The 27,527-nt window shown below is 39.7% G+C and overlaps 2 protein-coding genes and 2 long non-coding RNA genes across 5 annotated transcripts; 2 read left to right on the forward strand and 2 right to left on the reverse strand.

Moving 5' to 3' along the window:
- On the reverse strand, nucleotides 1-26,498 carry LOC110055433 (protein argonaute-2-like). 2 transcript variants are annotated; one of them, XM_089270655.1, is made up of 19 exons: nucleotides 26,052-26,215; nucleotides 25,660-25,946; nucleotides 25,222-25,275; nucleotides 23,797-24,064; nucleotides 23,355-23,492; nucleotides 21,869-22,043; nucleotides 19,059-19,242; nucleotides 13,656-13,778; nucleotides 13,213-13,240; nucleotides 12,031-12,233; nucleotides 10,944-11,031; nucleotides 9,497-9,656; nucleotides 8,934-9,024; nucleotides 8,093-8,161; nucleotides 7,298-7,423; nucleotides 6,190-6,324; nucleotides 5,934-6,035; nucleotides 3,128-3,327; nucleotides 1-1,106 (listed from the first exon to the last, which is right to left on the reverse strand). In XM_089270655.1, exons 1-19 carry the CDS (start codon nucleotides 26,068-26,070, stop codon nucleotides 992-994), a joined length of 2,565 nt encoding a protein of 854 aa, XP_089126781.1. In that variant the 5' UTR covers nucleotides 26,071-26,215; the 3' UTR covers nucleotides 1-991. The 2 variants fall into 2 exon arrangements, with proteins under 2 accessions (XP_089126781.1, XP_089126782.1); XM_089270656.1 differs by lacking the exon at nucleotides 26,052-26,215 and adding an exon at nucleotides 26,357-26,498 and having other exon boundaries at nucleotides 2-1,106.
- LOC149105597 (uncharacterized) lies at nucleotides 16,796-18,388 on the forward strand (the record flags this gene model as incomplete). Its single annotated transcript, XM_089271386.1, has 2 exons — nucleotides 16,796-17,211; nucleotides 17,244-18,388. Coding segments are annotated over 2 exons (915 nt in total), but the record flags the coding sequence as incomplete, so codon positions are not given.
- Nucleotides 22,931-23,771, forward strand: LOC149105598 (uncharacterized). The gene is made up of 2 exons (XR_016201176.1): nucleotides 22,931-23,255; nucleotides 23,328-23,771. It is a non-coding gene; the product is annotated as an uncharacterized LOC149105598 (long non-coding RNA).
- Nucleotides 26,369-27,403, reverse strand: LOC149105599 (uncharacterized). Its single transcript, XR_016201159.1, has 2 exons — nucleotides 27,117-27,403; nucleotides 26,369-27,036 (listed from the first exon to the last, which is right to left on the reverse strand). It is a non-coding gene; the product is annotated as an uncharacterized LOC149105599 (long non-coding RNA).
- Nucleotides 27,404-27,527: the final 124 nt, after the last annotated feature.

A 27,527-nucleotide genomic window follows, 5' to 3' on the forward strand; every position in this document is an offset into this window, starting at 1 on the left:
AAAAACTGGTGTAATTTGCACATCGATCGATATTTCAAGAGGAAAAAAGTATCGGAAGCCCCCTTTCGAAATTCCGCGAGACGAGATTTTCGTTTTTGAAGAAGAACAAAAGAAAATCAATTTAAAAAGGCATCACACGCTATATCGCAGGATACAATATTGTAAGGGTGCATAAATTGGACGGATCATACGAGCCTCCCGTGCCTATTTCCAGCCTTGCTAGTTTCTCGAGAAGGAAACCCTTTACAAGCCGCTTTGCAGTACTATGCAGATGGCCTACCATTACCCCAGGTTTTTGATGTGGAACTTTTCCGTTGACGGGGCAAGTGGCTAAACGTGGATCAAGACCTGCCCAGCAGTGCAGTTCAGGCATCAGAAGAATGCAACCATAAATTCTTTCCAAACGTACATAAGTTGCTGCGTATCTTATGTACGTTGCCAATTACCTCTGCAGAACGTGAGCGATTGTTCAGTACATTGCGGCGACTGAAACCTTATCTGAGGGCGACCATGACCAGTGAGCGAGAGTCTGGACTTGCGCTAATGAACATCCATTATGGTAGGCAAATTGACATTGATGCAACAATCGACATTTTTGCACAGAAGCATCCACGGCGCCTCCTTCTTTCTGATATCCTAGCTGAGGGAACGGCAAATCACAAGTCTACAGCATTTGATGACTGAGTATGTAATATGTTAAACAACTATTATATTATTCATTTTTAATTCTATTACGGTCCATCTCTTCAGGAAGCGAGATTTAAAATCTCCTCTTAGAAATGCTAGCTACGTTTGGCTCTGAAATTATTTGAAATTTGCGCTCAGAATCAAGGAAACGCCACTTCTGAAGACCCAAAATTCAAAAATTTTCCGGGGGAGCATGCCCCCGGACCCCCCTACCAAAGAGCGCCTCCGGCGCTCGATTGTATATCGGGCAAGCAACACACATTAGGAACCCCTCTGCAAAAAGGCTGGCCACGACCCTGTGTCCTCAAGCGAAGTACATGCCTTTCAACATTTCAGAGTGAACTTGAACAGCTTTGGCCAATATCTGAGGACTCCGTTCATCTCCATGCCCACCGCTACACGATGAACCATTGTCGTGACTACAATAAAACAAAAGTATCATGTTAGGATTTTGTGCGCAACGCGCAGTGGTCATATGCTTGGTATTGATCTCCCTGTGGACCATAAACATGGTTGCCAAAGACATCACTTTTCAAAATCCCCTGACTTTTTGCCGACAAAAAATAACATTTTCCTGATCAAATAAATACAAAACGTCAGATCTAGCAGCGGCTTCTGATCTCAACTTACAGCTGTCCTTTCCACTCGTTCATTACGAGAAATTTTCCTTCTTCGTTGAGATCACAGTGATCCCAAATGTTTCTTCCAACCTTGAATGGTATTAAATCAGCCGTGTTAAACTATTTCAATTTTCCCTGACCTTTCTTCAAATTGTCAATTTTTCCTGACTCAAAATAAAATTCCGACTTTTCCCTGACCTTGAAGAATTTTTTTTCCCCTGACCATTTCCTGACCTGTGGCAACCCTGATATACCAGTCAATCAAAGGTTTTCCTAAAGTACTTTTTCACTTACTGCAACTTGTTTCCAGAAATCATAACACAGGCGGACTCAAAAAAGTCCACAGAAAAAGCTTGCCAACCCGGACAACTTCCAAAACAGAAACAAAGTTTTGCAGTAGAAAAAATGAATCCTTAGAGTTTACCCTGCAAAGTGGTAACCATAAACTGTCGCTTATAAGCCCCCTCTCGCTTATGGCTGGTTTACAGTGTCACACCATCAAAAATAAAAATCGTAACCATTCAATAAATTAAGTCAAGAGGCTGAGATATGAAAGATGATTGATATATAAATAACCTCGCCAAGTTTTAAGTCTGTACGGTTTTCAATCCGCGCATTATTCGGAAAAGTGTTTCACTCAAATTTATAGACCTTTGTATGGTGTCGCCATGTTTGTGCCCCTCGGAGGGACACAAACATGGCGGCCGTAAAGTAACAGAAACATCTGTCATTGAGTTTTGCCATTGAAACGAAACGTTATTACTCTAGAGCTCCGATACATTGAAATTAATACTTTGTCTAGAGCAAGAACTGTTTAGTTAGTAAAACCTTGAGCAATAACTCATCTTTTGACTTACTCGACAGCCTTATCGAGCCGCCATTTTAATGTCACGCAACGCATAAACTTGGAAATTCCGACGTGCTCCATCACATAATGAGGAACCCTATCGGGCTTAAACGTTGCAAATCGTTAAGTTATTAGAGGGTCTTACATCTGATGAAACTAAAACTTCACAAGGATTGGTAATTTCTTATTTTGGAAATTGATGACGTCACATGAAAACCGGCAATAAGCCCCCTCCCGCTTATAAGCGCCCCCTTCCCCCCGTTATAGACCCATTTACCTTTAAATAAAATTTACATCCAGTATTAAGCCCACCCCCACCCCCCACCCCGAATACGAGACCTCCTTTTGAATTCGTTTTAATATGATAATTCAAAGTAATTAAAACCCTATTTCGATCAAACTGTGCAGCTATAGCTCGTTTCAAACTCGTTTTTTATATTCCGGTTATACGCCAGGGCTTATACAGGTACACTACGCATACACGCATAGCCCTAAAAACTGCCTTTCCCGCAATCTCGTTACTAGAGGTCACAATCCTTACCCAGCATTAGTCACAGCAGTTACTCTCTCTACGGATGTTCAAAAACCACTATTGAACTTAAACGCATGCCTACGATGAAACCGGAAGCAGGATTTTCTGGTTCCGGTTTTTGATGTTGTTCAGAACGTCAGGCGTTTGGTCACTGTGGACAGAAAAGGCGAAGGGACTGGGGATGACATTGCCAACGATGACGGACACCTGACTTGGACGCGGGCACCTCCCGTCGTAAGCGGACATTTGGTTATTGTGCCAGCCAAAAACAAACCTACTTTTTCAACCTCCTGTAAGCAGATAGCTTCCTAAGCGCACCATCTCTGGTCCCAGGGGTGCCACTTTCATGCCTAAAAAACTACTTTGCAGAGTGCTACCTTATATGCAGAATTCCAGACTCGTAACGAACCCTTATAATCTACATGCAGGCATGTTCCTCACCTTTCTTTCTCTTTCTCTATGAGGTGGAATCTCGCACGGAACGCTACTAAATGCGCATAATACGCTGGGGCTGGTATAGACACGGCTCGTGTGCACCTCACATAGGTGTGACATAACTGGTACGTCAGGGCCTGAATCTCGTCAGCTTTGAAGTTGTTGTCGTCCCACAGCACGTGGTAATGAGACGGTCGGCTTGTTCCCTACAAGCGAACAGGTCAAGCAATTAGTTTCTTAAGAAACTCTGGTGCTGCGTCGGGGGCTAGTGAAACACGACGCTGATCTAAGCAAGCTTGTCAATAAAGGTAAATTACCTACAAAACCTTTGTACGTGTTAGTCTGACAGTTTGTCTCGTTGTACAGTAGGCGAACGGACGCGTAACAATGCACAGGGATTTACATGATCTTTTTCGACAAACAAAATTTCATTGACAATAAAGGACGATTAGGGTTTCTGCAAGAGTGGGACTAGTAAACCTCGAGTTCGCATCGATGAATTAAACACAGGAAACAACATCATTAGTGACGAAGCTTCCATTGCAAATGAGCTTAATCAGTACTTCGTAAACATCCTAGATCAAATTGGCAAGGAAAACGACGCTGGCGTAGAGTTTGATGACACCAAGCTGAAAAATTTTGTCTCTTCGCGATTGAATGATAATGTGGCTTTCAACATCCCTCCAATAACGCCTAAGCAGATCATTGACACCATAGGGAAAATCGCTTGTAACAAGGCCTCTGGGCACGATGGCATAAGTATTCGTGTACTCAAAATTATTGCACCAGCGTTTGCAAGTCCATTATGCAAATTGCTGAACCTTTCAATATCGACAAACAGTTTTCCAGACCGTTGGAAAGTAGCAAAAGTTACACCATTGCACAAGGGTGGCGCACGAAACGATATCAACAATTACCGCCCGATATCAGTTTTACTTGTCTTTTCGAAGATTATCGAAAAACACGTAGCCAGCTGTCTTCTTAAGTTTTTACATGACAACAACATGTTATATGAGTATCAATCAGCCTTCAGGTCAGGTCACTCTACAGAAACAGCTCTAATCAGACTTACGGATCACATCCTGAAAAACATGGACAATGACGAAGTGACCGGTCTGGTATTTATAGATTTTCGTAAAGCTTTTGATGTTATAAATCACGAACTTCTTCTAAAAAAGCTGTCTATTTACGGTGCAAGCCCTCCGTCTGTTGCCTGGTTTCAATCGTACCTGTCTCAGAGAAAGCAATTTATTACATTAGGGAAAACCACATCTGAACAGCTGACTATCAGACAGGGCGTTCCCCAAGGATCAATACTGGGACCGGTGCTCTTCCTCCTGTTTGTCAATGACATGCCTCTAAACGTTCACAAGTCAACTATGGATATCTATGCAGACGATACCACCTTGTCTTTAAGCTCAGACTGGAAAGCTATTCCTGCACTAAACAAATCATTAACAAAGGACTTGACAGAAGTTGAGAAATGGGCTAGTGAAAACAAAATGTTTATAAATACCAAGAAAACCAAAGCGTTGTTGGCTACGGGAAAGCGTCTGCGCAGACGTATAACCCATGACGCAGGAAAATTTGAAGCTAGGATGCAAAATGCAGAAATTGAACAAGTTGGTAGCCATAAACTTCTTGGAGTGATAATCGACGAGAACCTAACTTACGAAGCACATGTTGACGAACTATGTAACAAACTTTCAAAACGAATTGGTCTTCTACGCCATATAAGCTGCTACTTGAAAAAGAATCAAAAATTGATCTACTATAACGCAGCAATCAAACCACTCTTCATGTATGCAAGCACAGTATGGACATCGTGTAACAAAGAGGCACTTGAGAGAGTTCTCCGTATGCAAAAACGGGCTGCGCGTATTATTCTTGCAGCACAACGTACTAGTCGAACTGTCACTTTATTTAATAAGCTAAACTGGATCCCCTTTTACAAAGAAGCTTATATAAATCGATGTGCACTGGCCTACAAAAGGATAAACAGAACTTTACCTGAATACATGAACACGTCTTTAAGGAAAAACTCTGACGTCCATTCGAGAAGTACTAGAAATTGTAATTTAAATTTATTATGCCCCTCTCACAGAAACGCCTCTGAGGGAGGACGCACTTTCGCCGTCAGAACTATTAAAGATTGGAACAGTTTACCCCGGTCTTTAAAAACAGAGAAGTCCGTTAAATCGTTTAAGGCTAAATTATGTAATACTATTCTTAACTCTCAGAAAACTAATGGAATTTTTTAACTCTTATTATTCGTAGTATGTTTGAAATTGTAAGTCCAGTTTATTATTTGTAACCATTTTTAATAGTAACTTAAGTAAGTATTTTATTGTAAATAATATCGTATTTTAGCATTTTATTGTAAATAATATATTTTTAGCATTCTAATTATTTTAAGCTGAGGGCCCCAAGTTTATCAGTAACTTAAGTTACTGTCACGGGTCACCCTCATTAAATAAAGTCTTTCACTTCACTTCACTTCACAAGAGAAGATGAAGGGAGAGCGAGTTAATTCCTAATGTGGGCCTTATTCCCAAGGTCATCTCTCTCAGGTTATTTTTAGACCTTCTAACCGAAGGAATTTGAAAGCGCCGGCTTTAGGTTTTAGAGTGGACGGAAAACACTTTGAAAACGGAGATGACGTCACGATAATCGTGTGATTTGCGTGCCCGGGTTTTCCTCAAACACAAATCCAAAACGAACGGTGATTGTTGCGTTTTCAAATATCTCCAGTGTACTGTGGACCGGGCTTCTGTCTCTGGTTAACTTCTGAGAGTATATTGCTTATCCTCACCTGAATACCAGCGTGACTGCACAGGTAGAAGTCAAACTCAGTGGGATGTGTGATGCCGCTATCCACAGTGGTACCTGGAGGGACATTCCCACTGTTGCCACACTAAAACAAGCAAAATACCAAACTTGAGAGACAATAAAAAAAGTCTTATTCACGCCAGCTAACCTGCGCCGAAGATAGAATCGAAAAACAAACAGCAAATCTTTACAACCGGTTAAAATACAAAATACATTTTTGTTAGTGAGCAAATTCATACCCGGTCTTTTTCGTCTTGACAGAAGAATCGTGTGTGATGTCGTTTTTGGACCACAACGAACGTGATTCCAGGCTGGTACCCAACCTCCAACTTGATGCAAGCCTCGCGGATTGCCTTCAGTTCGTGGCACAGGACCTGGTAACGAGTAACACGTCGAGGCAACTTTATTTCCAATACAATGCAAGATAAATTACTTCTTGACTCATCAGTCAGCTGAAGTGAACGTAATTTGAAGTCTGGGTCGCCCGTCGGGCCAAGTGGTCCTTAACGCCAGTGCGTATCCCGGCTTGTAGCATGAAGTCATTAGGAGTATTTCTACTCCCCCCTGGTTGGGATGCTAGTCCATCGTACGGTTACCCCCCAGCATTAAATTCGCCCGTACCCATTTATACACGTGGGTGGAGAGATGCACCGAGAACAACGCCAGGACCTCGGCAAGGGCTTAAACCCGGAACACTCGATCCGGAGACGAGCGCGTCGATCGCCGTCGCAGTTACCTAAACTTCCGAGTCAGCTAAGAACCTCCACAGACAGGATATTTAGTTGTCAACGACTATTTGTTATCGACAACTAAAAAACGTAGTCTCTGAGGTGAGTTGTCGACAACTAAACGTTAAATCTGTAGCTGTCGAGAACTTACTAAGCAGTTTCCCTTTTCGGAAAGCGAAAACTGCTTAAGTTGTTGACAAACATTAGCTGTCGACAACTATGTTTTGACCGTTTTTCCCGTGTGTGGAAATCATTGGTTTCGTTGTCGACAACTATTGAAACATGACACACATTTGAGCATGTGTATTGTGTTGTGAGCATGCGCAGTGAACGTTAGTTCCCAAGCTCTCGTTGGACTGACCTAGCTATCGACAATTATCCCTTCAATGCGTGGAATGCTCGCATCAGACACAATTAGTTGTCCATAACACTTAGTTGTCGACAACTAAGTGTCTAGCCTGGGGAGGTCCTAAAGCATCAGTTATTCAGTATGAAAATCGATCCTTGGGGAACAAAGTTTGGACACCTCTCGAGAAGGGAAAGAAGTAACAAAGTTATGAGAAATCTGTTTCCTCTTTCACTGTAGAGTATCATCTTTTATGCTGTTCTTCTCTCTTACCTGTCTAAACTGTCCTTCACTCACTCCATCTCGATAAAAAATAATCCGCACTGGTTTGTGTCTCGTCGAACGATAAAACTGAATCAACAGCTCCCGTACCATGGCTGCTAACTCGGCAATGATTTCCTAAAATTTTATATTAAGTGGAATAGATTTGAAACTGTTCTTATAACTAACCAGTATAGTTGAATAGTTCTCTTTAACATAATGGGAAAGACAGTTGCATTTTGAGGTCCATATAGTTACATGGGTTATTGTTGAATAGAGGAACTCGATGTAAATTCAAAATGGATGTTAGTTGGTGAAACGATGAAAAACTTCAACGTCAAATGTCTGTGGACACATTCCTGTTATAGATTTTCTTTTCCAATATTCCCGTGGAAAGTTACTTGGTTATTTGCTTTGAATTGGAGTCAAACCTAAAAGTGCTACATTTCGAAGAGAAAACTCGTGAAAATCACTATAAACAAGTTGATGATTTTTCAGTTTTTCTTATATTCGCCAGTATCATGAGGGCAAAGACCAAACTGTGTTCGGCCACCTTAATTTGCATGGAAATGACACGTAGGCGGAACACATTTTCACAGAATGGTTTCGCATAGACTCGTTTTGACACAGAGGCGAAAGGCAACTTGGAAATGGCCTATAGTGAATGACATTTGCTCATGCACGTTTCCGCGCGTTTGGCCCAAGTTGCCCACTTCTCCTCTGACTTCTGATTGGTTAATAGGATCTTAACGTCTGCTGTGATTGGCCCGATGGGCCGCTATCACATTCAATTTATTTTGTTCGTACCTGTCGATGAGTTTGCACTCGCACAGAAGCACAATATCGGCTAGGATGGGCATCCATACTGCCGACAACCTACATCACATAATGCAGAAACAATTATTTTCCATCTTTTTTAATAATTACCATAAACCTTTGCTACCAAATCTAATAAAGCGGTTTCGTGACTTACGCCCCGTCCACACTAGCTACGCCACAGAAATTTGAAAACGGAGTTTTCACTCTGAAAACGCATCAAATGTTTTCCGTCCACACTACGCCGGAGAAATTTGAAAACGCAACAACCACCGACGGCAGGGTTACTCACATGATTATCAATACTTCGCCGTTTTCAAAGTGCTTTTCGTCCACACTTAAACGCAATGCCGGTGTTTTCAAATTCCTCCGGTTTGAAGAGCGTTTCCGAAAAAGGTCCGTTTTCGTGACGGATTAGTGTGGACGGTAGGCCTAACCGCGGAGAAATAAAGCTTTGTTTTCAAATTTTTCCAGTGACGAGTGGACGGTGCCTTGGCTAAGAACTTATAGCTCGAGCAACGAAGCAACGAGCGGTCCTAATTCAGCGAAAAGAGGTGGTTCAGGTGTCGTGAGATGCGAATGAAAACCGAAACTCCTTTGCTAGCAAGCGGACTTGCGATCAGATTTGTTTTACTCGAATATCGTGCCCAAATATCAAGAATGAGTATCCATAGTTTGAACATAAAAGACCTATCGACTCGTCACTTTGAGGAAGGAAGATGAACTGACGAGCCACATAAACGTCTGCATAATAATTATGTTAACCAAATAATGCCCGCAACTAAGAAACTAATGTTACAAGCCTGTATATCTGAAATCACAAACAGCTTACAGCAGCAATTGAAGGCCGTTTTTCGTCACCAGCAGCTGGGTGAGTGACGTCAGCTCCCAGAAATATCACAGGTTCACGAAACACAGGCAGTCTGCCGAGATGGAATAATAATCAACATTAATTACGATGGTTGAAATTAATAAATTAATTATTTTAGTCTGTGGATGAAAACCTGGTGTGTGACCATTCAAAAGAAAGCTACTGAGCAGTACTTTCATGTGGTACTGTTTATTATGCTGTACAAGGTGGTTCTAACTTCTTTAATGAAACCCTAGTATGTGACCATTCAAATGAAAGTTATTGAGCAGTACTTTCATGTGGTACTGTTTAGTACGCTGTACAAGGTAGTTCTAACTTTTAAGTCTGTGGATGAAACCCTAGTGTGCGACCATTCAACTGAAAGCTATTGAGCAGTACTTTCATGTTGTACTGTTTATTATGCTGTACAAGGTGGTTCTAACTTTCAAGTCTGTGGATGAAATCCTAGTGTGTGACCATTCAAATAAAAGCTTTTGAGCAGTACTTTCATGTGGTACTGTTTAGAAAAAAACGCTCAGTCTTACCGCACATCAGGAGCGAGGATGCTGTTTATTCCACCAAGCTTAGCGTTGATTTTGAGGCAGAGATTGGAAATGGTTTGTGGGTTTAATTTCATGACATTTTTCGACTGCACGCACTGTGTAGCAATACCCAACATTGTATCCCCAACACGCTTGACTTCAGCTGCAGGATAAACGTGAAACACAACACTATGAGAGAACTCACAGAGACAAACAAACAACTCACACCCAACAGGTGTGTAGGCTACGAGCAATCTCTCTTTTACTCGAAAATTCGTGGGAAGAACGCAACTCTGGTGAGCGGTCTTGCTACTCGCGGCTCTGTCACTCGCCGCTCTTATGTCAAGCTCGCAGTCACGCTCGCAGTCACGCTCGCAGCCACACTGGCACGCTCATTTGTTTTGCGTTCTTTCGAGCAAAAGAGAGACTACTCGAAGTGTAACATGTGCGAAAAGGACGGGTTTCTCTCAAATGCTTTAAAACGCTATTTTAAGCTATTATTCGGAGAGCTTTTAGCGCCCTGTAGGTTAATTTAGGCCGCACTATAAAAAAATCTCATCAGTTCGGTCATTCTGGGGGAACTTGAGTCTTAAGGAAATTTGAGTCAAATTTATTGGGGCTTTTTAGTCCATTTCCCGAAAACCTTTAGCTCTTATTAACCGAGCAGGAGGTCTGTATGCGAGAATCTTGCACTAGGTCGTGAGTACAGACCGAACGCAGTGAGGTCTGTACTCACGACCGAGGTCAAGAATCTCCCATACAGACCGACTTAGCTCGGTTAATAAGATGTTTATTATATGGCAAAGAAGAAAAGTTTAATTCGTTTAATGCAACTGGTTTGTACTAACTGACATTTTGCTTGCGAACTGAGATGAGCTGAACTTAAATCTGTCAAAATTTGCTCGTCCTCTTTACTTTTCTTTTTTTCTCATCAGACTTCTGCGAACTTCCATAAATGATTGACAAGAAAATAGAAGAAAAGGGTGAGCATTTTTTCATTTTAGTTTGCAACTTTTTCACCGCAAAATATAACCGGTCTAGATGCCGGTCTAGATGGGAAAATCTAGGCCGCTTTCAATATCGATTTCAACCAATCAAATCGTGAATTCGGTAGTTCCCAGTCCTTGTGAGACACAGCCATGTAATAATAAGTCTTACTGCCTTAACGACAATAATAGCTCAGACCTTTTTCGGTACCCAAAATGACATTCTTAACAACCCCGACAAAACGTCTCTAATATGGAGAGAGCTCCGCTCGATTAACCTATCAGAATACTGAAAGGGGTATGACGTAATGACAACTGAGCTCGGAAACCGTCAACTTTGCTATCTGTGTTCCGAAAGGTCAAATGTGTTCAGCGTTCGACCAGTTTGTTGGCTTATGCCTCTATTTGCGTATTCATTTCACCGTCCTATGAAATTTGCGTTAACACTGTTATACGGAACTTACCATAGACTGGAGTTTTTCCAGGTAACACGAGGATAATAAGCTGTAAATTGCTAAACGTCGCCATCAAGTGCTTGAACATCGGTTCAACCTGAAAAGTAAAAAGAAAGAACAAAGTTGAACTTTAACATACACTAACGTACCCTACATATCGAGAATCGAATCCAGAATTTCAATACTTTCGCTTCGGGGCACCATTCACTTCAGCGTCGACCTTTTTTTAGTCGTAATCAGAGGCGCAAACTGATATACGATCTAGTGAAAATCAAACCAACTGAGTCGGAAGCAGAATACCAAATCCGCTTATGACTCTGTCGCTTATGATCTCGTGAAAACTTCATTGTTAGAGTCGGAAAAAGAAACAACAATAAACCAATCACAATGCTCAATTCTGGTCTTGTGATTGTTTGGTTCTTTCGCTTTTACTTCCGACTCCGACAATCTGGTTTTCACTGGATCATAAGTGACGGGGTCGTAAACGGAATCGGAAGAAATGGAAACGTTCTGATTCTTCCGACTCCGATTCCGTCGAGCTTACGACTCCGCTAACGACTCCGATTTGGGATTTTGACTAGATCATAAGCGCTCTCACGACTCCGATTACGACTCCGTCGCTAGTGGAAACTAGCCTCTAAAAAGTTCGTCCCGCTTTTCCATCCAATCAGAAGTAAAACCAAAACCAATCATGATTCGCTCGTACTCGTTTTCCAGCGCTTCGCATCAGGTACATGTATTTAGTTCGAGTTTTGATTGGTTCATTGGATTGTCTCAGTCTTTTGTGACTGGCTAGGCTAGAAAGTGATTATTTTCGTTTAAGTTTTACGACACTTATGATTGGTTGAGAAACCATGGCAAAACATTTTTTTTTTGAAAATAACAGTTTTTGACGTCGTATTACGATTGGTGAAACGTCAGTAGTGATTGCCTGCTAACTTCTCCAAATTATCTGGTTGCAAACACAAGGAAACACGCAATGAGAAAGAACGATCTCATTATCTCGGGAGAGAGTCTTCATTGACACCTAAATTACCCCAAAGTGAACCACAGAAAATAAGGACAGTAAGAAGAATTCAGAAATTCATCTACTTACATCTGTAGGTTTCTTGGCATATTTACAGAAACAAGGCTCAGATCTGATGGGCATTCCAGTTTCGCCACTTATCTTCATCAACTGATGCGCGAAGCTCTTCAAAGCTCTGTCGTTGCAATCTTGAGGACTTACAAAGCAAGCAATCGCCCAGACCTTTATCTCGATGCCGTGAAACAGCTGTTTTCCTCGCATGTCCCAGGCACCTTAAATTTACAAAACAGCATAAAGGAGAATAGTAAGGTCTAGAGCGGTTTTCAATTGAGTGACCAAAGCAATCAGGCAGTTAGTTTGGTTTTTGTTTTGCTTTCACCACGGGTTGAGATTGGCTGTCGTGAGTAGTCTAATTGGTAGGTAATTGGTTTGGTTTTGGTTTTTCAACACTCAATTGAAAACCGCTTAATTGTCAAAAAGTGGAAAACAGGAATAACGGAACCAATGAAGTAGCCCATTGCATGAACTGGTCACATGGTACAAAAGAATGCGAAAGTTTCCAAAACAAAGCAGCTTCAACAAGTCAACTTTTAATGACACAATTTGTGTTAGCTTGTTAGTATCCAGTACTGTAGGTTTTGTACAGTGTGACCTGTTCATGAGAAGAACCTATTACATGTACATTCAGACATCATTCGACCGTACAAAAAGTGTAGAAACCTTTTACCGTAAAATTCTGTCAACATCTACAAGGCTCTCATTTGTTCCGTAGACCTCTTTAGTTAGTTTGTTTTCAGAGAGGGGACAAGAAGGGAGGGATTGTTGCATTCCCAATTTGTTTAATGTAAGCTGGGCAATCTCCCGTAAGTGGTTACCTTTTCCTTGCAACTCAAGTGGCCGCTTACGAGAACTATTCTCAGTAAGCGCCCAGCTCTACTTACGGACAGTTTTTTCGCGTTCCAAGGCTGTTGGCTTACGAGGGCTTCCACTGTACACGTAATTTTTGGTTCTGGCTCAATAAACTCTCTAGGGGTCTTCCACTGACTTCAAAATGGCTCCAGGAATGCAGAAGCATTAAAATAACACCAGACATATGTAAGACAAGTCAATCTTATTTAAATTCTTTTTGACACGTATATTTGCGGGGGTAGGGGAATGGAGGGACTAATTATCATAATACTATGATCACAGTTAATGTACAGTCATGTGTACCAGGTTCCCATGCAATAATCAATTAATATTTGACCATACCTTGTCTTGGAGAAATCTTTATTTTGTCCTGATGATTAACAAGATATAACAAAGGCCAATGATTAAATATTACATGCCTTTACAATCCTTTTATGTATCATTACAAGTATTAGTGCGACTATACCAGGCATTCAGTCAATTGAGGATCAGCGCAAAAAATGACAAAAGAAAAAATAACTGAAGAGCACAGTCTCTGACTTAATAAATTTGCCTCCCCACCTCTCCCCCACACCTCCCATTTTTTTTTAAGCTGCTCCCCAACTCCTTGGACCCTGGAGCAGGCTAGAATGACTCATCAAGATAATGTTTACTGGCATGTCAGCTAATCAGTTATTGATCACAGCATTACAATAACAGAATAAGGATGTTTTACATAACTTTGCACAGAAACAATGAAGGCATCACTGACAACGCTTTAAGTAACAAAAGATAGGTTTACTAACCTTTCCTCCATATTGTAGTTTAGGGGCGATAAGAACACGACCTTCGAGTTCAACCATTCTGTCATTTATTGAGATGCCAAAATCTTGAACATATTGGTCGTTGTTAAAATCTGCTTTCCTAACCTGGAATCATAAAAAAAACTAACGTTCATGTGTAAAGGTCGTACTCTCAATAGTCAGACTTAATTTCTTCATTGGGACATGGTAAACAAACTTAAAAATGTAACCACTGAATGCTTTCCAAAAGTCTTGAGGATCAGAAACTGTTAGTAACACGCACGGTGTGTAACTGTGCTGTGTGTAACAAACATGTCCAAACTGACAGAAAATTGTGACATGTAGTGATGATTAAAAACATGTAAGACTGAGTGATAGATACAGGTGTCTGTATGTAATGGCTGCTAATAAATAATTACTTACGTGTTTCTCTTTAAATATGCATCTGTACAAATGAATCTCAACTAGGTAGACTACTTGCTGCTGATATTTCCTCATACATGTGCACTGAAGGACCCAACAAGTGTTTATTCTCACGAAAGAAACAACGCGAATGACAGTATGGGCAATCTCTTCACGGACCCCTCTCATCTTTAAACCCCTGCCTGGTATCCCATTTCAGATTTTCCATAGAATATTACTAGACAAAGTGTATGTCTTTTACCATTTATTTATTTAATATTATTATTTGGGGGGGGGGGGGGGAGGGGAGGGGGGATCCCAATAGCCCCTGCTGCTCCTGCTAAGGTTCCATTTTGCTTAAGCCTTTTTGTGGATGCCGTATCCTAGATACCGGCATCCTCTTTGCGGTCATGTTGTAATGTAACAGTAGAAGCTTCGGGAGCCAATCAGATCACGAAAAACGCAATCGATTTACCGTCAATTACATCTCGACGTAACACGAGTTGTTTTCGATAGTCGGCCTATTCTACGACTTTGGACGGGTCTCTACGATCGTCAACGATTACGATACGGATAAATCCGATCTTCCAAATATGGTCTGCGATAAATATCCTCAAACCATAGTTAAATTTCTGTAGGGGATGCCCACAGACCCCCCTAGCAGTTCATGCCTTTGGCAATCACAGAACTTCCCCTCTACTAACTATGCTCAAACGCTCGGAAATGCTTTGGCTGTCATACCGATGGAAAGACGACAAACAAGTGAAACAAGCCACGTATTTTGCTGAGCTCAGGTCAGAAGCGAAGTAGCGAGTGACGGCGAATTTTGTTAAGTTGATAATGTTTTCTTTCTATTTTACCCACGTAATCAGGCACAGCTTTCGAGAAATACGTAAATCGTATGTTTGTAAACAGCTATTCGATGTTTCACGCACTGTTCGAGATTTTGGAAGAGAGACGGTGGATGAACGGAGGTCTTTGTTTGACAACTATCGAGTGACGCATTCGAAAAATGCTGTCAAGAGTTCGGCAATCCGCAATGCTTTTAACTGGCCTTTAAGCACAAATGATCTTAATTTATCGTCTTTGTTTGGAAGTGACTGTGCACGACGTGCCGATTGTCACATCTGTCAAAGTGCTGACCGCGTTGCCACTGAAAAGCACTTGGAAGGAGTACTCTGCACTAATTCCGATTTGAAAATTGTCACTATCTTTTGGGACACACAAAATCTCTTTCGGGAGACAATGAACCTCCTTTGGGAGACAATGAACCTCCTTCGGCAGACAATGAACCTCCTTCGGGAGACAACGACAACAACACGTAATTTCGTTTATAACAAAATATTTGGCAGAAATCATTCTGTGGATAGGTCTGTTGTTCAAAGCAATGTGAATGCGAAATTCTCCCGTGTTGCAGGTTTCATGAAAGCTGTGCCTGGTTCTGTACAGTACAATGCAGCTGTTGATTCTGATACAAAAGTACATAACAACGTATTTAAACTGTCACAAGTGTGAAAAACGATGTGCATTTTAGATCACGTTCACCGTTCAAGCAGTTAGCAGTAAAATCAAGTAAGCTTAAATCTCGAGATAGAGAACCATCTAGAATTTCATTGCGAAAAGTGATTCATTATTTGAAATTTCGAAACTTGAGACTGAAAGTAACACATGTGGTTAAAAAATCAGTTCCTGCTTCATCTGTTTTACACAACATTGCTACGAATTATAAATGGTGGAAAATCAGACACACTGAAAGGCAAACTAGCTTCTTCAGTAACTATTTTTTTCGATTTGAAAAGTGTATAACATGGTGGCTTGCATTTAATGTTTCAAAAAGAAATATTTTACTCTCTGGAGATGTTGAATTAAATCCAGGTCCAGTTGCAGATGGCAGAATTAGTTCATCAACATTAGTACCACACCTGAATCGCCATTGAGCTCAAGGCTACTAAGACATGGATTAAGACCACTTGATGTTGGTGGGGGAGGTGACTGCTTTTTTAAATCGGAATCACACCAGTTATGTGGTGACTCAAACTGTCACTTAGAAATTAGAGCAATGGCTGTCCAGTAATTGAGAAATAATCCTGAGCAATTTATAGAAAGCAATGTGGATGGATCGTAGTTAAGATATTCATCTTGTATGTCTATGCAGGGAATATGGACTGATCACATTGTTATACAAGCTGTTGAAGATTCACTGAACTTAAAAATTCATATTGTAGAATCTAATGCAAATTTTTCAGATTTGACCCTGGTTGAACCTATGAATACTGAGACTGGAAATATAAGGTCTATATATTTAGGTAAATACAGGTAGATGGCAAAATAATGCCCAGTTGAACGAGATTGCATTTTCAAATGAAATTCCTTTAAAAAAAATACTGAAAATAGAATTTGAGAGATGCTAGATTTCAAAAATTTCTGGGGGGCATGCCCACAGACCCCCCTAGCAGTTCATGCCTTTGGCAATCACAGAACTTGCCACATCTATGTCAAAAGTCTGGTTGTGACCCTGATATGCTGGTTAGTGAATGGGAGTAAAAACAGTAGAACATTCAAATGGTGGCAGTGGCTGCTTTATAGCAGTTTTATTTACAGTTACTATTAAAATCCTGACAATACTTTTGGCTGCTTAATAGGAAGTGGCTGCCTAATGGGTCAGCATTAAATAGACATTCTTCGATTCTACAAAATTGACTGACCATAAATACAAAATTACTAAATTGTTCTTCTAAATTTTTTTCCTAGAAGAATCCATTGAAGGATATGTGCACTTATTAACAGAAGTACAAACTGCAAGGAATTCCACAACCAACTACTTCAACTGTCGCATTCAAACAGGACAGGACGAAGCAGTCCGTACTGTCTGTTATTCACCTCAAAAGCGCATGAATTTAAAACAAGCGTTCCTTAATAAATCACCAGTAAAAATCACAGGAGTGAAGCAAACAGCATCAAAAAGATATCACAAACAAGAACAAGAATTCACAATTGCAAAACATGCAAAGGTAACTCCAACTCCACTGCCCTATACCTTTAATGAACACTTCAGCAACCAGTTATGCACCATTACCGAAGCACTGGAAAAAGATGTATATGAAACATTAGACGTGAAAGCAAAAGTCCTAAAAAACAGGAAAATAAGCAAGTTATTGTAAAAGACGGCGAAAAAGCAAAATACTAAACTGGTTGTCTAATAGCAGATGAAACTAACTCAGTTAAACTAGTCCTCTGGGAAAGCATAATTGATAAAATTCAAACAGAGAAAACATATCTTTTCAAGAATTTGAAAGTTGGTATTTTTGATGACATAAAGTACTTAAATACAAATGAACTCACTGACCCTCAAGAAATTGAAGATTTACGCAATATCAGTCTGACCACATCAGAAATACAAGACAACACAATTGAAGGCCACTGCATTGGTGTGCACATCAAACGTACGGCCTCTTGCATAGTATGCAACATGACCATCAGTGAAGCACAACTTGAAGAGGAAACTATAACTTGTAACAATTGCAACATAACCACTCTTTCAAGCATATGTAATACAAAATTAGTTGCTCAAATTGTCATTCAATCCATGAAGGACAAAAAGATGCTCAAGTTTACTTGCTTTAACGATGCCATTATCAGCTTCCTCAAAACAGCAGACTGTCAGATGTCCTTATCTGATATCCACTAGAAGACTTGAGAAAAATCATGTTGCAAGCAGGGGATAGAAAAATTATAGCAGACAAAACAACTCAAGTAATTTCACAGTTCCTCCCCTTATGGTAAGGAAAACTCTAACAACTGCAACATAACTACTCTTTTAAGTACTTGAAAAAGAAAATATTATTTGTACAAATTGTTATTAATCAATGCAGGATAAAAACATTCCCAAGTTTACTTCCCTTAATAATACTATAAGCAGCTTCCCCAAAACAACCGGCTGTCAGTTGTTATCTGAAATGCCATAAGAACACTTGAAGAAAGTTATGTTGCAGACAGGGGATGAAAACATACAATGTAGCAGACAAAACAACTCAAGTGATTTCGAGAAAACTCTCCTTACATTGATATTAAGATTTATTCCTTAGAAATCAAAAGCGAGGGTAGGGATAAGCATTTATGGCAAACAAAACGACACAAATGGGTTAATAGTACTACCCTCCATTAATATTGTATGCAGTTGTTCCTTAACCATTGTTGTTAATTTGTATTCCTTTACTATTAATTTATCTCTCTCATGCGAACATGAGTACTTGGGCGATATCCCCTTGTGTTAATGTACTGAAACAATAATTTAATTATCGCCCAAAAGCAACATTAAAAAAAAAAAAATACAATTTCAATGCCATCCTTACATTAATGTTTTGAATACCAGGTCAGTTACAACATAGTCAAAGGATAGCTTGCAAATTAACAGAGGTTACTTCACTGTTTCACTTTGTGCATTTTAAATATTGTATAGTGTTGAGTTACTTTTAATCAACTTATAAGAACTCACCCAATCCACTCTATTTGAGTTCATCAATAAAAATGTTGTTTCCTTGGCACATGGTAGTCTTATTCTTCTTTTACGACTCTTTGAATACCAGTCTTTACGCCCCTAGACAAACCGCCCCCGACATGACCCCCTTGGACTTTTACATGCAGAAAATTTACTCGTATTCTAAAACCTTTCCTATCTCTTCTATATGCTGTTGGGGAGGAGGCTGGGGGTGGGGGACAGGGGCATTTTGCCTTAAAGGTATAATGCCAAAACTTGTTGTCTCTTGCATAAATTTATTATCTCCTATCTGCTGTCAAAGGTGTACTGCTCTTTTAGGTTATCTTGCACTTACAATGTTTTAATAAATTCCTTCAATCTCCCTACAAAACTACCGGCATCCACAGGCAGTTTTTGACTGCCTGTTATTTTTCTTTGCTGTTATGTTTTGCTACAGTAGTTTGTTTACTTTTCATGAGTGTAAAAATAATGCTTCAAAATAACACAAGTTTTGTATCACCCCTTACCAGATTTACAATTTCCTGTTCTCTATCAGGAGCTTTCTTTGCAGTAGCTCTGATCATCTTGGACGTCTGCATGTCAGACAACTTCTTGATGCAGCGCTGTCCAGCAACAAGGTTACAAACTTCTAAAGGTAGGTAGGTGTGTTTCTGTTCCTGTCCGACCTGAAGACAAGGCAGGTGGGGGAATCTACACACATACAAAAATAAAGCACACTGAGCTAAATGCAATCACATTTGGATGACCTGGAAACAAATAACCTGTCTAATTAGCTTATGAGGCCAGGAGAACCATGCTAAATTTAGTTTGGTGGAGAGTCATGGTCGATGCCCTATGCACCCCTAAATAGTGAAGATGCCAAAAAGAGAGAGAATTCTAAATTTAATAAGTACAGACCCAAAATTGCATAAGAAAGGAAAGGGGGAGTGAAACTCTAATTAAGCTTCCTTTAAGCAACAACAATTATGTATCTTAAGATCAGTGTCCTTACAAAAATCAAAGGTTATTTGCAGTGCACTGATTGTGACTGTAATTATTTCAATTACTATTTTGCCACATTTGATTTCCGATAAACACTAGCTTCATTAAGGACCCCAAAATATGCTGCAAATAAAATTGAATGATTTTGCTTGATTTTAGAGTAAGAAGGGAGGTTGTAGCTCATTTTTATTTGAATGTTTAGTTTTTGTCGTATACAAACCACTAAGTGGACAGAGCTCAGTGCAACACTAGTACTGTTAGGCCATTGACTTTTCTAGTATTGGTGGCTCCTAAAGGAGCCATTTGTTGTAAGCTGTTTAGTGCCTGGGAGCTTTCCAACAGCATGCTACCACAAGAGCATTTTCTGCAAGTATGTGTATACCCAAGCCAGTGATTTGGTACACTTTAATAAATCAATTTCCTCCTGCAGGAATCTTGAAATTCTATCAGTCAGCTCATCTTGCATCCTTGGCTTGGCAATAAGAATACGCAATTACTTTCCAACTATCTTTCTGAAGAAGTGCTTCAGCACATGCAAAAAAGGTCCAGTCAGTTAAAGGACGGAGAAAATTGGGGAGGGGTCTTTCACTTGAGTTGACATCCTTGCGTTGTCTTCTATTAACTAAAGGCATGTTAATTCTTCAGATTACTGCCTCATGAAGTTGATGCCCGTCTGGGTATATTGCTTGAATAGAGGTCAGCAGTTGGCTTGAGAGTAACTTGCGACTTTATATTAAGAAACTGATGTCCATTCCTGTATTTATATATTTAGTCAAATGTTGTTATAAATGGGAAATGAGGGACTACCACTGGAAGAGAAATCAATGTTACATTCAGTCACTAATAAAACTAAATTTTAAAAATACATGCACACTTATAAAACTCATGGCTCGCTCCCCAAATGGCCAAAATAAGCCCAAAACTGTACTGTGATTGGCTACTTAAGCAGGCCTTCTGATATTATGTGATGGTGCGATTTTGAACAATCCACCTCAAATCGCATCTGATCGCACAATTTATCAAAAATCGCATAATTATGCGATTTCATAAATTATTAATGAAAAATCACACAATTTTAACAAAATAAACCCTTAGTTTATGTTTTATCTGGAAAAATCCTGCATCTGCACAGCATTTCAAGATGGTTTGCCTTTGAAAATTAAGCCACAAAGACCTCCTACAGCAAGTGACTTTATAAATCACCAAAGTCCAAGGTGTTTTATGGCCGTCTGGGGACTGGTACTTAAGTTTTCATTCTCATAGAATTGCCTATTTGTGTAATATTGGTGTAACACAAACAATCCCTTGTTTTGCTTGGACCAATCAGAATTGGCGGTATATTTCAACAACACATGATCCAAGTGTTGTTTATTTCAACTGCAAACCGTACAAAACAAATGTCCTTCGTGGATAAGTTTGTAGTGAAAGTGCCCACTGTTTCTTTGACTGAAAGACAAAATCACACCTTCTGTGAAATTTAACTGCCAAAGACAGAGCCAGAAAAATACCCCTTCCAGGTGAATGACAGTCTGATGTTTTGTACGTCATGCAATGTTGTGATTGATCATCTTCAGAAGTCTGTGGTAGACAAGCACCTTAAGTCTTTCTTATCCCAATTTAGATGTACATTTTACGCATAGATGTTTAATTATTGTTCCTTTGAGTTCAAATTGTCTGCCCAAAAGTGGGTTTCCTCTTCAGAAACCTAATAAAACAAGCTTTAAAAAGCTCAGGAAAAAATCACATAATTTGCTTAATCTAGCGCAAAATAGCCTGTTCTTATCCCATAATCAGCCCCGGAAAATTTCACTTAATTTCTGTTTTTATTGCACTCTGTCAGAAGGCCTGCCCAAGGGGGCAAGATGTAGATTGGGTTACACTTCTCTTGCCCACTCAGGATTGCCACCGCTTTTACATTTATGCCATATTAACTACTCCTTTATTGACTATAGTTATGCTTTGACATTTGCACACATTACTGTCTTGCAGTAGAAAGCTGGATAATTGAACCTTGTTTTTGTCTTTGCTTGATTATGGACCTTCTAAGCCTCTCCATCCATAAACATTTAAAAAAAAATCTTTGGATATTTTCCTTCAGTAGCATTTTAAAAATAACAAATGCAGCCTGAAACTATACCCTTCAATTTTAACAGTGGTTTCAGGCCTCATTTGATTTTTTTGTATCGATATTATTAATTAAAAAAAAAACTCAAAAAAATTTTCAGCCACCTGGACAGCAGGCATTAACATGCCTGGTCAATAATTTAACCCACCCAACAAAATTATGTACATGTAATTGTTTGACGTTAAGAGTTTAGAAATATATAAAACTTACTGGAGTTGTTTCACGTGTTTTTCCTGAAAATACTTTGCCACTGTGATCTCCTGGGCCTGCCCTGCTTCTGACTGCTTGAGAGGAAACTTCAGAGTTTGTGCTGGTAGTTTTGTGACATTGATTACCCGATACTTTCTCTTCGTAGTACCACAGTGTGTGATCTCAACCTTCAAACCTACCAGTAGTAAAAGAAATAAAATTATTAATAATTCTTACACATACAGTACATGTACATACATGTAAGTATTTCACAAGCAATCACTTTAGAAGTGAAGGTACTGTAGCCTGTCAGGACTCGACATTAAATTTTCAACTTATTAGCCTAGTGGCTAGTGACAACTAAGATGTTACTAGCTGAAACGTTTTTTACTGGCCAACTGTTGATGCTGGCTACATCCAATAACAGCAGTGATTACTGTACTAGCAAGACTTCAAAGCCCAATGCAAGCAACTCACGTTAATACATAATGTTGTTAATTAGATTTTACTTAAACCAGTTCCGATAAAGTTCCAGTTCCCAACAAGACTTTCAGGACTCTGTTTTTCTTTAAGAATTCCTAGGAAAAATATTGAGACCCCATGCCAAGATGTCATTGTAAAACCGTCGAAACTTCTTCACACACAGGCCCGTAAAAATGTTTCAAAAGCAACACATTTATCTGAACAATACTGCAAACTGTCATTACCAAAATTTGACTGCTAACAACGGCTAATTTAATGTCTAAGGAATCATTTCTCTTTCAACTCATCTAATAACTTCATCTGTAGTGGCAAGTTTTCTCAGTATGCATACAATGACAAATCACCCAGGCATGTATTGTCACACGAAATTATATTAAATGTTATTGCTTTTCGCAAGATTTCGCCCATGATTTTATCCGGAAGCAGTCAAATTTTATTCTATAAATTTTGTAACAAAACAAGAACATTGATATGTGCTTTCAGAAAATGCTCTCTTCTTTGTTAAATATTTCTTTTAACATAATAGCATGTTCAGCTACCCGTTCACGAACCACCCAGTGAAAAGTAAACAAACTTAAATTTGCATACAAATGTACATACAGCTGCTGAACAGCATGTGTCTGGTAACATGATACATGTATAGTATGTCTACAATGGAATTATGACCTTTCCGAGAAAAGTGTCGTTTGTCTTCCTTGAGGAAGACAGAAACTAGTTTGGCCAATTTCATTTTTTACTGTCTAGCCGAAGTGTCAAGTGGAAATCGAAAACCCTAGTTAGCCAAAATTAAATTTCTACCACTGTAGTCTGTGGCTAGTTGGCTACTGTTAGTGTCGAGCCCAGCTGTGCATCAACGCTATCAACAATCCTGTTCAAGGTCATGAGGTTTTCTCGAATGTGAGAAAAATCTCCTCATTTTATACATGTAAGTCACTCAATGGGAATATACATGTATGTGATAATTTCGTTACTGACACTTCCTTACAACTCTTTCCAGCTAGCGGTTAACACATAATGCCAGTACCTTTGATCTCCCTGGTGAACTTCAGTCTTTCTGCATCAGATAGCGGCTTATGCTGGTGAAGTTCCTGTTGCTGTTTACGAAGAACTTCGCACATGAACTCGACTACAGGCTGACACTTATAAAATGCTGTTGCTGACACTATAATCATATGAAACGAGAAAAAAAAAAAAAACAATTCAAAAAACCAGTGAAACCTGTATTATGCAGGCACTCACGGGAACCTTGTAACTGTTTGCTTAGTAACCGTGGGAGAAAAATAGTCATAGCTGCTTCATGCTAAAGTATTGAAAACAGGCTACTGTTAGGTTGTTCCACTAGCTTTGAATACAGAACTTCTCTTGATTTTTGTTAGTGCTACAAGAGAAGACTTAATTCATAATTTTTCTTTGAAGCCACCAACCCAAACACCCCCCACCCCATGCTTCACAAGTTCTTCACTAACCATCAATGTTCAGCATCATCTTCCACTGTGACGGTCGCACACTCTGATGAAAGCCAAACCATACCTCACGCCCGCTCTCTAGTGGGTGGTAATAGCCATCTGGAGGAGAAAAGAAAGATCTTCCCACAGGGGTATACTTCATGGATGGCAAGTGCCGCAATACAACATCCAGAGCCTGGATGGTCTCGAACGGAATCTGATTGTGTTTTCCTTCTAATGCTTGTTCCAGTGCAAACAAGCTTACTTGTGCGACCCATTTGACTGTCACCTTAAAAAGATAATTCAATATAAATTTAAAAAATAATAATGATTCAAGACAAATTAATGGGGAAGAGGCCACAACAAGTGGCCTCCTACACCAACACCCCGTGTACTTTTCACGCAATCTTCCTCCCCTACAAACAGCTACTGAAATAAAGAGCACATTTCCTCCCTTTGTTCATAAACATTATTTTTATATAAGCATTTTAGCATATTAGTTTGGCAAGTTTTTATTATAGTTGAGTCATCCTAGGATTTGATTGTACTTAGTTGAAATTTTTACTCTATTTAACCATAGTTACTGAGGACCTCCCTGAAATTATTATTATTATTATTATTATTATTAGTAATAGTATTTGAACCGAGTGGAGTACAATTCAGGGAATAATCGAGCGAGTAATTTCAAAATCAGTCGAGCGCAAAGCGTGAGGCCAGTTTGAATTTACAAACAAGATTACTCCCTGAATTGTATGACAGAAGGTCCAATTACTAATTTATTGTATCTATAACAAATTTTGGAATTCAAAATGTCTTTTGAGAACTTCTTTGGAGCGAAAATGTCGGTAGCACTTTATATAAGTTTTGAAAACCGGAAGAAACACTGTGAAGGAAGCCATTAAAGCACGCATAATTGGTGTGCGAATCACGTGAGTATCCAATTACAGGTATCCCATTTGAAAAAGTTCAAATCAGACACCTTTTATTGGATACCCACGTGATCGTGCGCTGATTATGCGACAAATGGGCACGTGGAGAACCAATCACGATCAGGAATTTTGTTATAGATTCGATTATTATTATTATTGTTGTTGTTGTTGTTGTTCTTGTTATTATTATCAACTGGATACAACATAGAAATAACTTTAAATGCATGATTTCTCTGGCTCCAAAGTTCACTCCCTTGATCAGGAAGTACGCTGTCATTGAGCAGATGTTCATGGGGAAGATGGCATGACAAACACAAAGACCATCTGTATAGGAGGCTACACAATGAGTGAACTTGAAGAGGACTTAGCAAGTATCAGGGTTGGCGGGGGAGGGGGTGAGGCATACACTGTATATGAAATTTAACCTATCTGATGAGGCTCACAAAATATTTTTATAGCTTCAGTTTTTAGCTACAGTCTACCTTCTATTATGCATCTAACAATGATTTTAACTTACTTTGAATGTCTTGTCTTTGCTGTTTTCAGTTGGAAGTGTCACCTCAAAATCAATCTAAAACATAACACCCAAACATTCCAGTTATAAAAATATCAAGCACAGTTGTACAATGTACAGTGTCACCCAAGTTCTCTACAGCCTGTGGGTGTTGTAGGGGAACAAAAAGACTTTTGATTTTTTTGTTAAGACCACCTTCCATGTGTCATTGAAGCTACATTGTGCTTGAGGAAAAACTAGATACGTATACATTAAGTACACATGTCTAAAGAAAACATACTGTATTCGTACACGCGTTATAAACACAATAATACATCTTGATCCAAAATAAAACCGAAAACTTCCTCAAACGCTAAGACTTGTACTTGTTCTATAAGTCATAAATTTTACAAATTCCTATTAATAAAGCTCATTCCAGATGGAAACAAGCTTACAACTTACTGGTTTTCGACCGATCGGTAGTGCTTTACTGCTGTAGAGATTCTTCCTTCCATCAAACACAGGTCTTTGTCCTCCAAAAACTTTGTGATAAGTGCTAACCATGGCTTCCACGACATCGCGGTTCACCCGTCTCGGGCATTTGTCGGGCGATATGCTAAGATCATAATGGTGAATGTCTCCTTTGGGAAGTCGAACTTGAAAAAAGTTTGTTCTTAGAGCGATCGTCTTTCCCACAGATCCAAAATTGGGTCTTTTAGGAGGAGCGAAGTCTCCACCGACGCGATTCGCTGTTAAGATAGAATAACGATGGTAAAAATTACCAAAAGCTTTTACTATCTCAGATCTGAGAAAACAGATAAGCTGAATAAAATACAAAATTAAACAAAAGGAACCTGGATTGTTGGATGCCATCGATGTCGTCGCAAAAGATTCCCTGATATTTTACCGAGAAAACGTTACATCGCTTTTAAAACGAACACCGTGGCAATATAACAGTAACAGTAACAGTAAAGATCACAAACGAAGATGCACTGACGCCATTTCGAAAAAACTGAGGAATCACAGGTAGCCCAAGCTCTCTCTATGAATCACACAAGTAACACAATATGGCATCGAATTATAAGGGTTTATATGGGATTTTCTACAAGATATCCATGGGGGTAGTTAAAAGTGAAAATTCTCAATAAAAATGGCTTACCTTATTCCAGACTTGTGTTGTTTGCTCCTGGTGTGGTTATTTTACCGATTGAACTTGATTTAAGCGACTTTTTTGAATTCCGATTTTCCCTTTATAAAGAGAGGACAAGGCGAAACACCTCAGTCGGAACAGCCTGCCGAACGAAGTCAAAAATCCCATGCTAAAATGTACCCACGGCCACAAATCCACCGCAGAATTCAAGGGCAAAGGTTGATCTTTCATTTCAATCCTCTAGCCACACAATCGCAGCCCTGCGAGCGACGCCAGGCAGCTCTTCGTGTCTCCAGTGAAACGATAAAACTATGGAAGAGCTCCGTGTCGTTTGATCCGCGACCCAACGACCGTTGAAATCGGCTTGGTAACCTCGTCATGTTGGCAAACCAAGACTCGCAGGGGTACTAGACCGCAATTTGTCAAATTTGTCAAACGTAAGATCAACGTAGAAACTGAGATCATTTTGAAGTGGAAGTCATGGTAAGTTTTCACGTTTACGCACCTTTGAGTTACTTGGTCCTCGCCTCACCAATTTAACTTCATCTCCCCATAATTCGTTAAGAATTCTCCCGAGCAAAACAGAGTTCAATTTGCTTACGGCAATTTCTTTCTCTTCGTAAGCTCTAGACAAAATTTTGCTGGCTTCCATTACAGTTTCCTCACAATGTTCGTAATTCCACAATACCCTAAGAGAAGCAAATTTAGTTTATCAGCTCGGAAATATTTTATACAAACAAATCAAAGGTGCATAAACGAGAAAACTTACCACGACTTCCACTTCAAAAATGATTGTATCTCCTCAGTTTCTACGGAGCTTTCGCCGTTGATCTTAATTTTCTCTGGTTTTGAAGCCATTTTGCAAAAGCATTCTGTACGACTTTTATTTTGCGTTGTAAATTTGACCTGAGGGGATTACAAGAAGTTTAGTTGACAAATTGCGGTCTAGTACCCCTGCGAGTCTTGGTTTGCCAACATGACGAGGTTACCAAGCCGATTTCAACGGTCGTTGGGTCGCGGATCAAACGACACGGAGCTCTTCCATAGTTTTATCGTTTCACTGGAGACACGAAGAGCTGCCTGGCGTCGCTCGCAGGGCTGCGATTGTGTGACTAGAGATTGAAATGAAAGATCAACCTTTGCCCTTGAATTCTGCGGTGGATTTGTGGCCGTGGGTACA

The sequence above is a fragment of the Orbicella faveolata genome, unplaced genomic scaffold (genome assembly GCF_042242905.1).
Source record: "Orbicella faveolata isolate gen_17 unplaced genomic scaffold, um_ofav_v1 contig_34, whole genome shotgun sequence".
Taxonomy (NCBI): Eukaryota; Metazoa; Cnidaria; class Anthozoa; order Scleractinia; family Merulinidae; genus Orbicella; species Orbicella faveolata.

Excerpts from the sequence above, each read along its gene's own strand:
- LOC110055433 (XM_089270655.1), bottom strand. Across the intron at positions 22,044-23,354 it reads GTTCACCAGGGAGATCAAAG|GTTTGAAGGTTGAGATCACA; the intron begins GTACTGGCATTA and ends TACTACTGGTAG. Across the intron at positions 1,107-3,127 it reads ATAGAGAAAGAGAAAGAAAG|TCACGACAATGGTTCATCGT; the intron begins GTGAGGAACATG and ends GTTTTATTGTAG.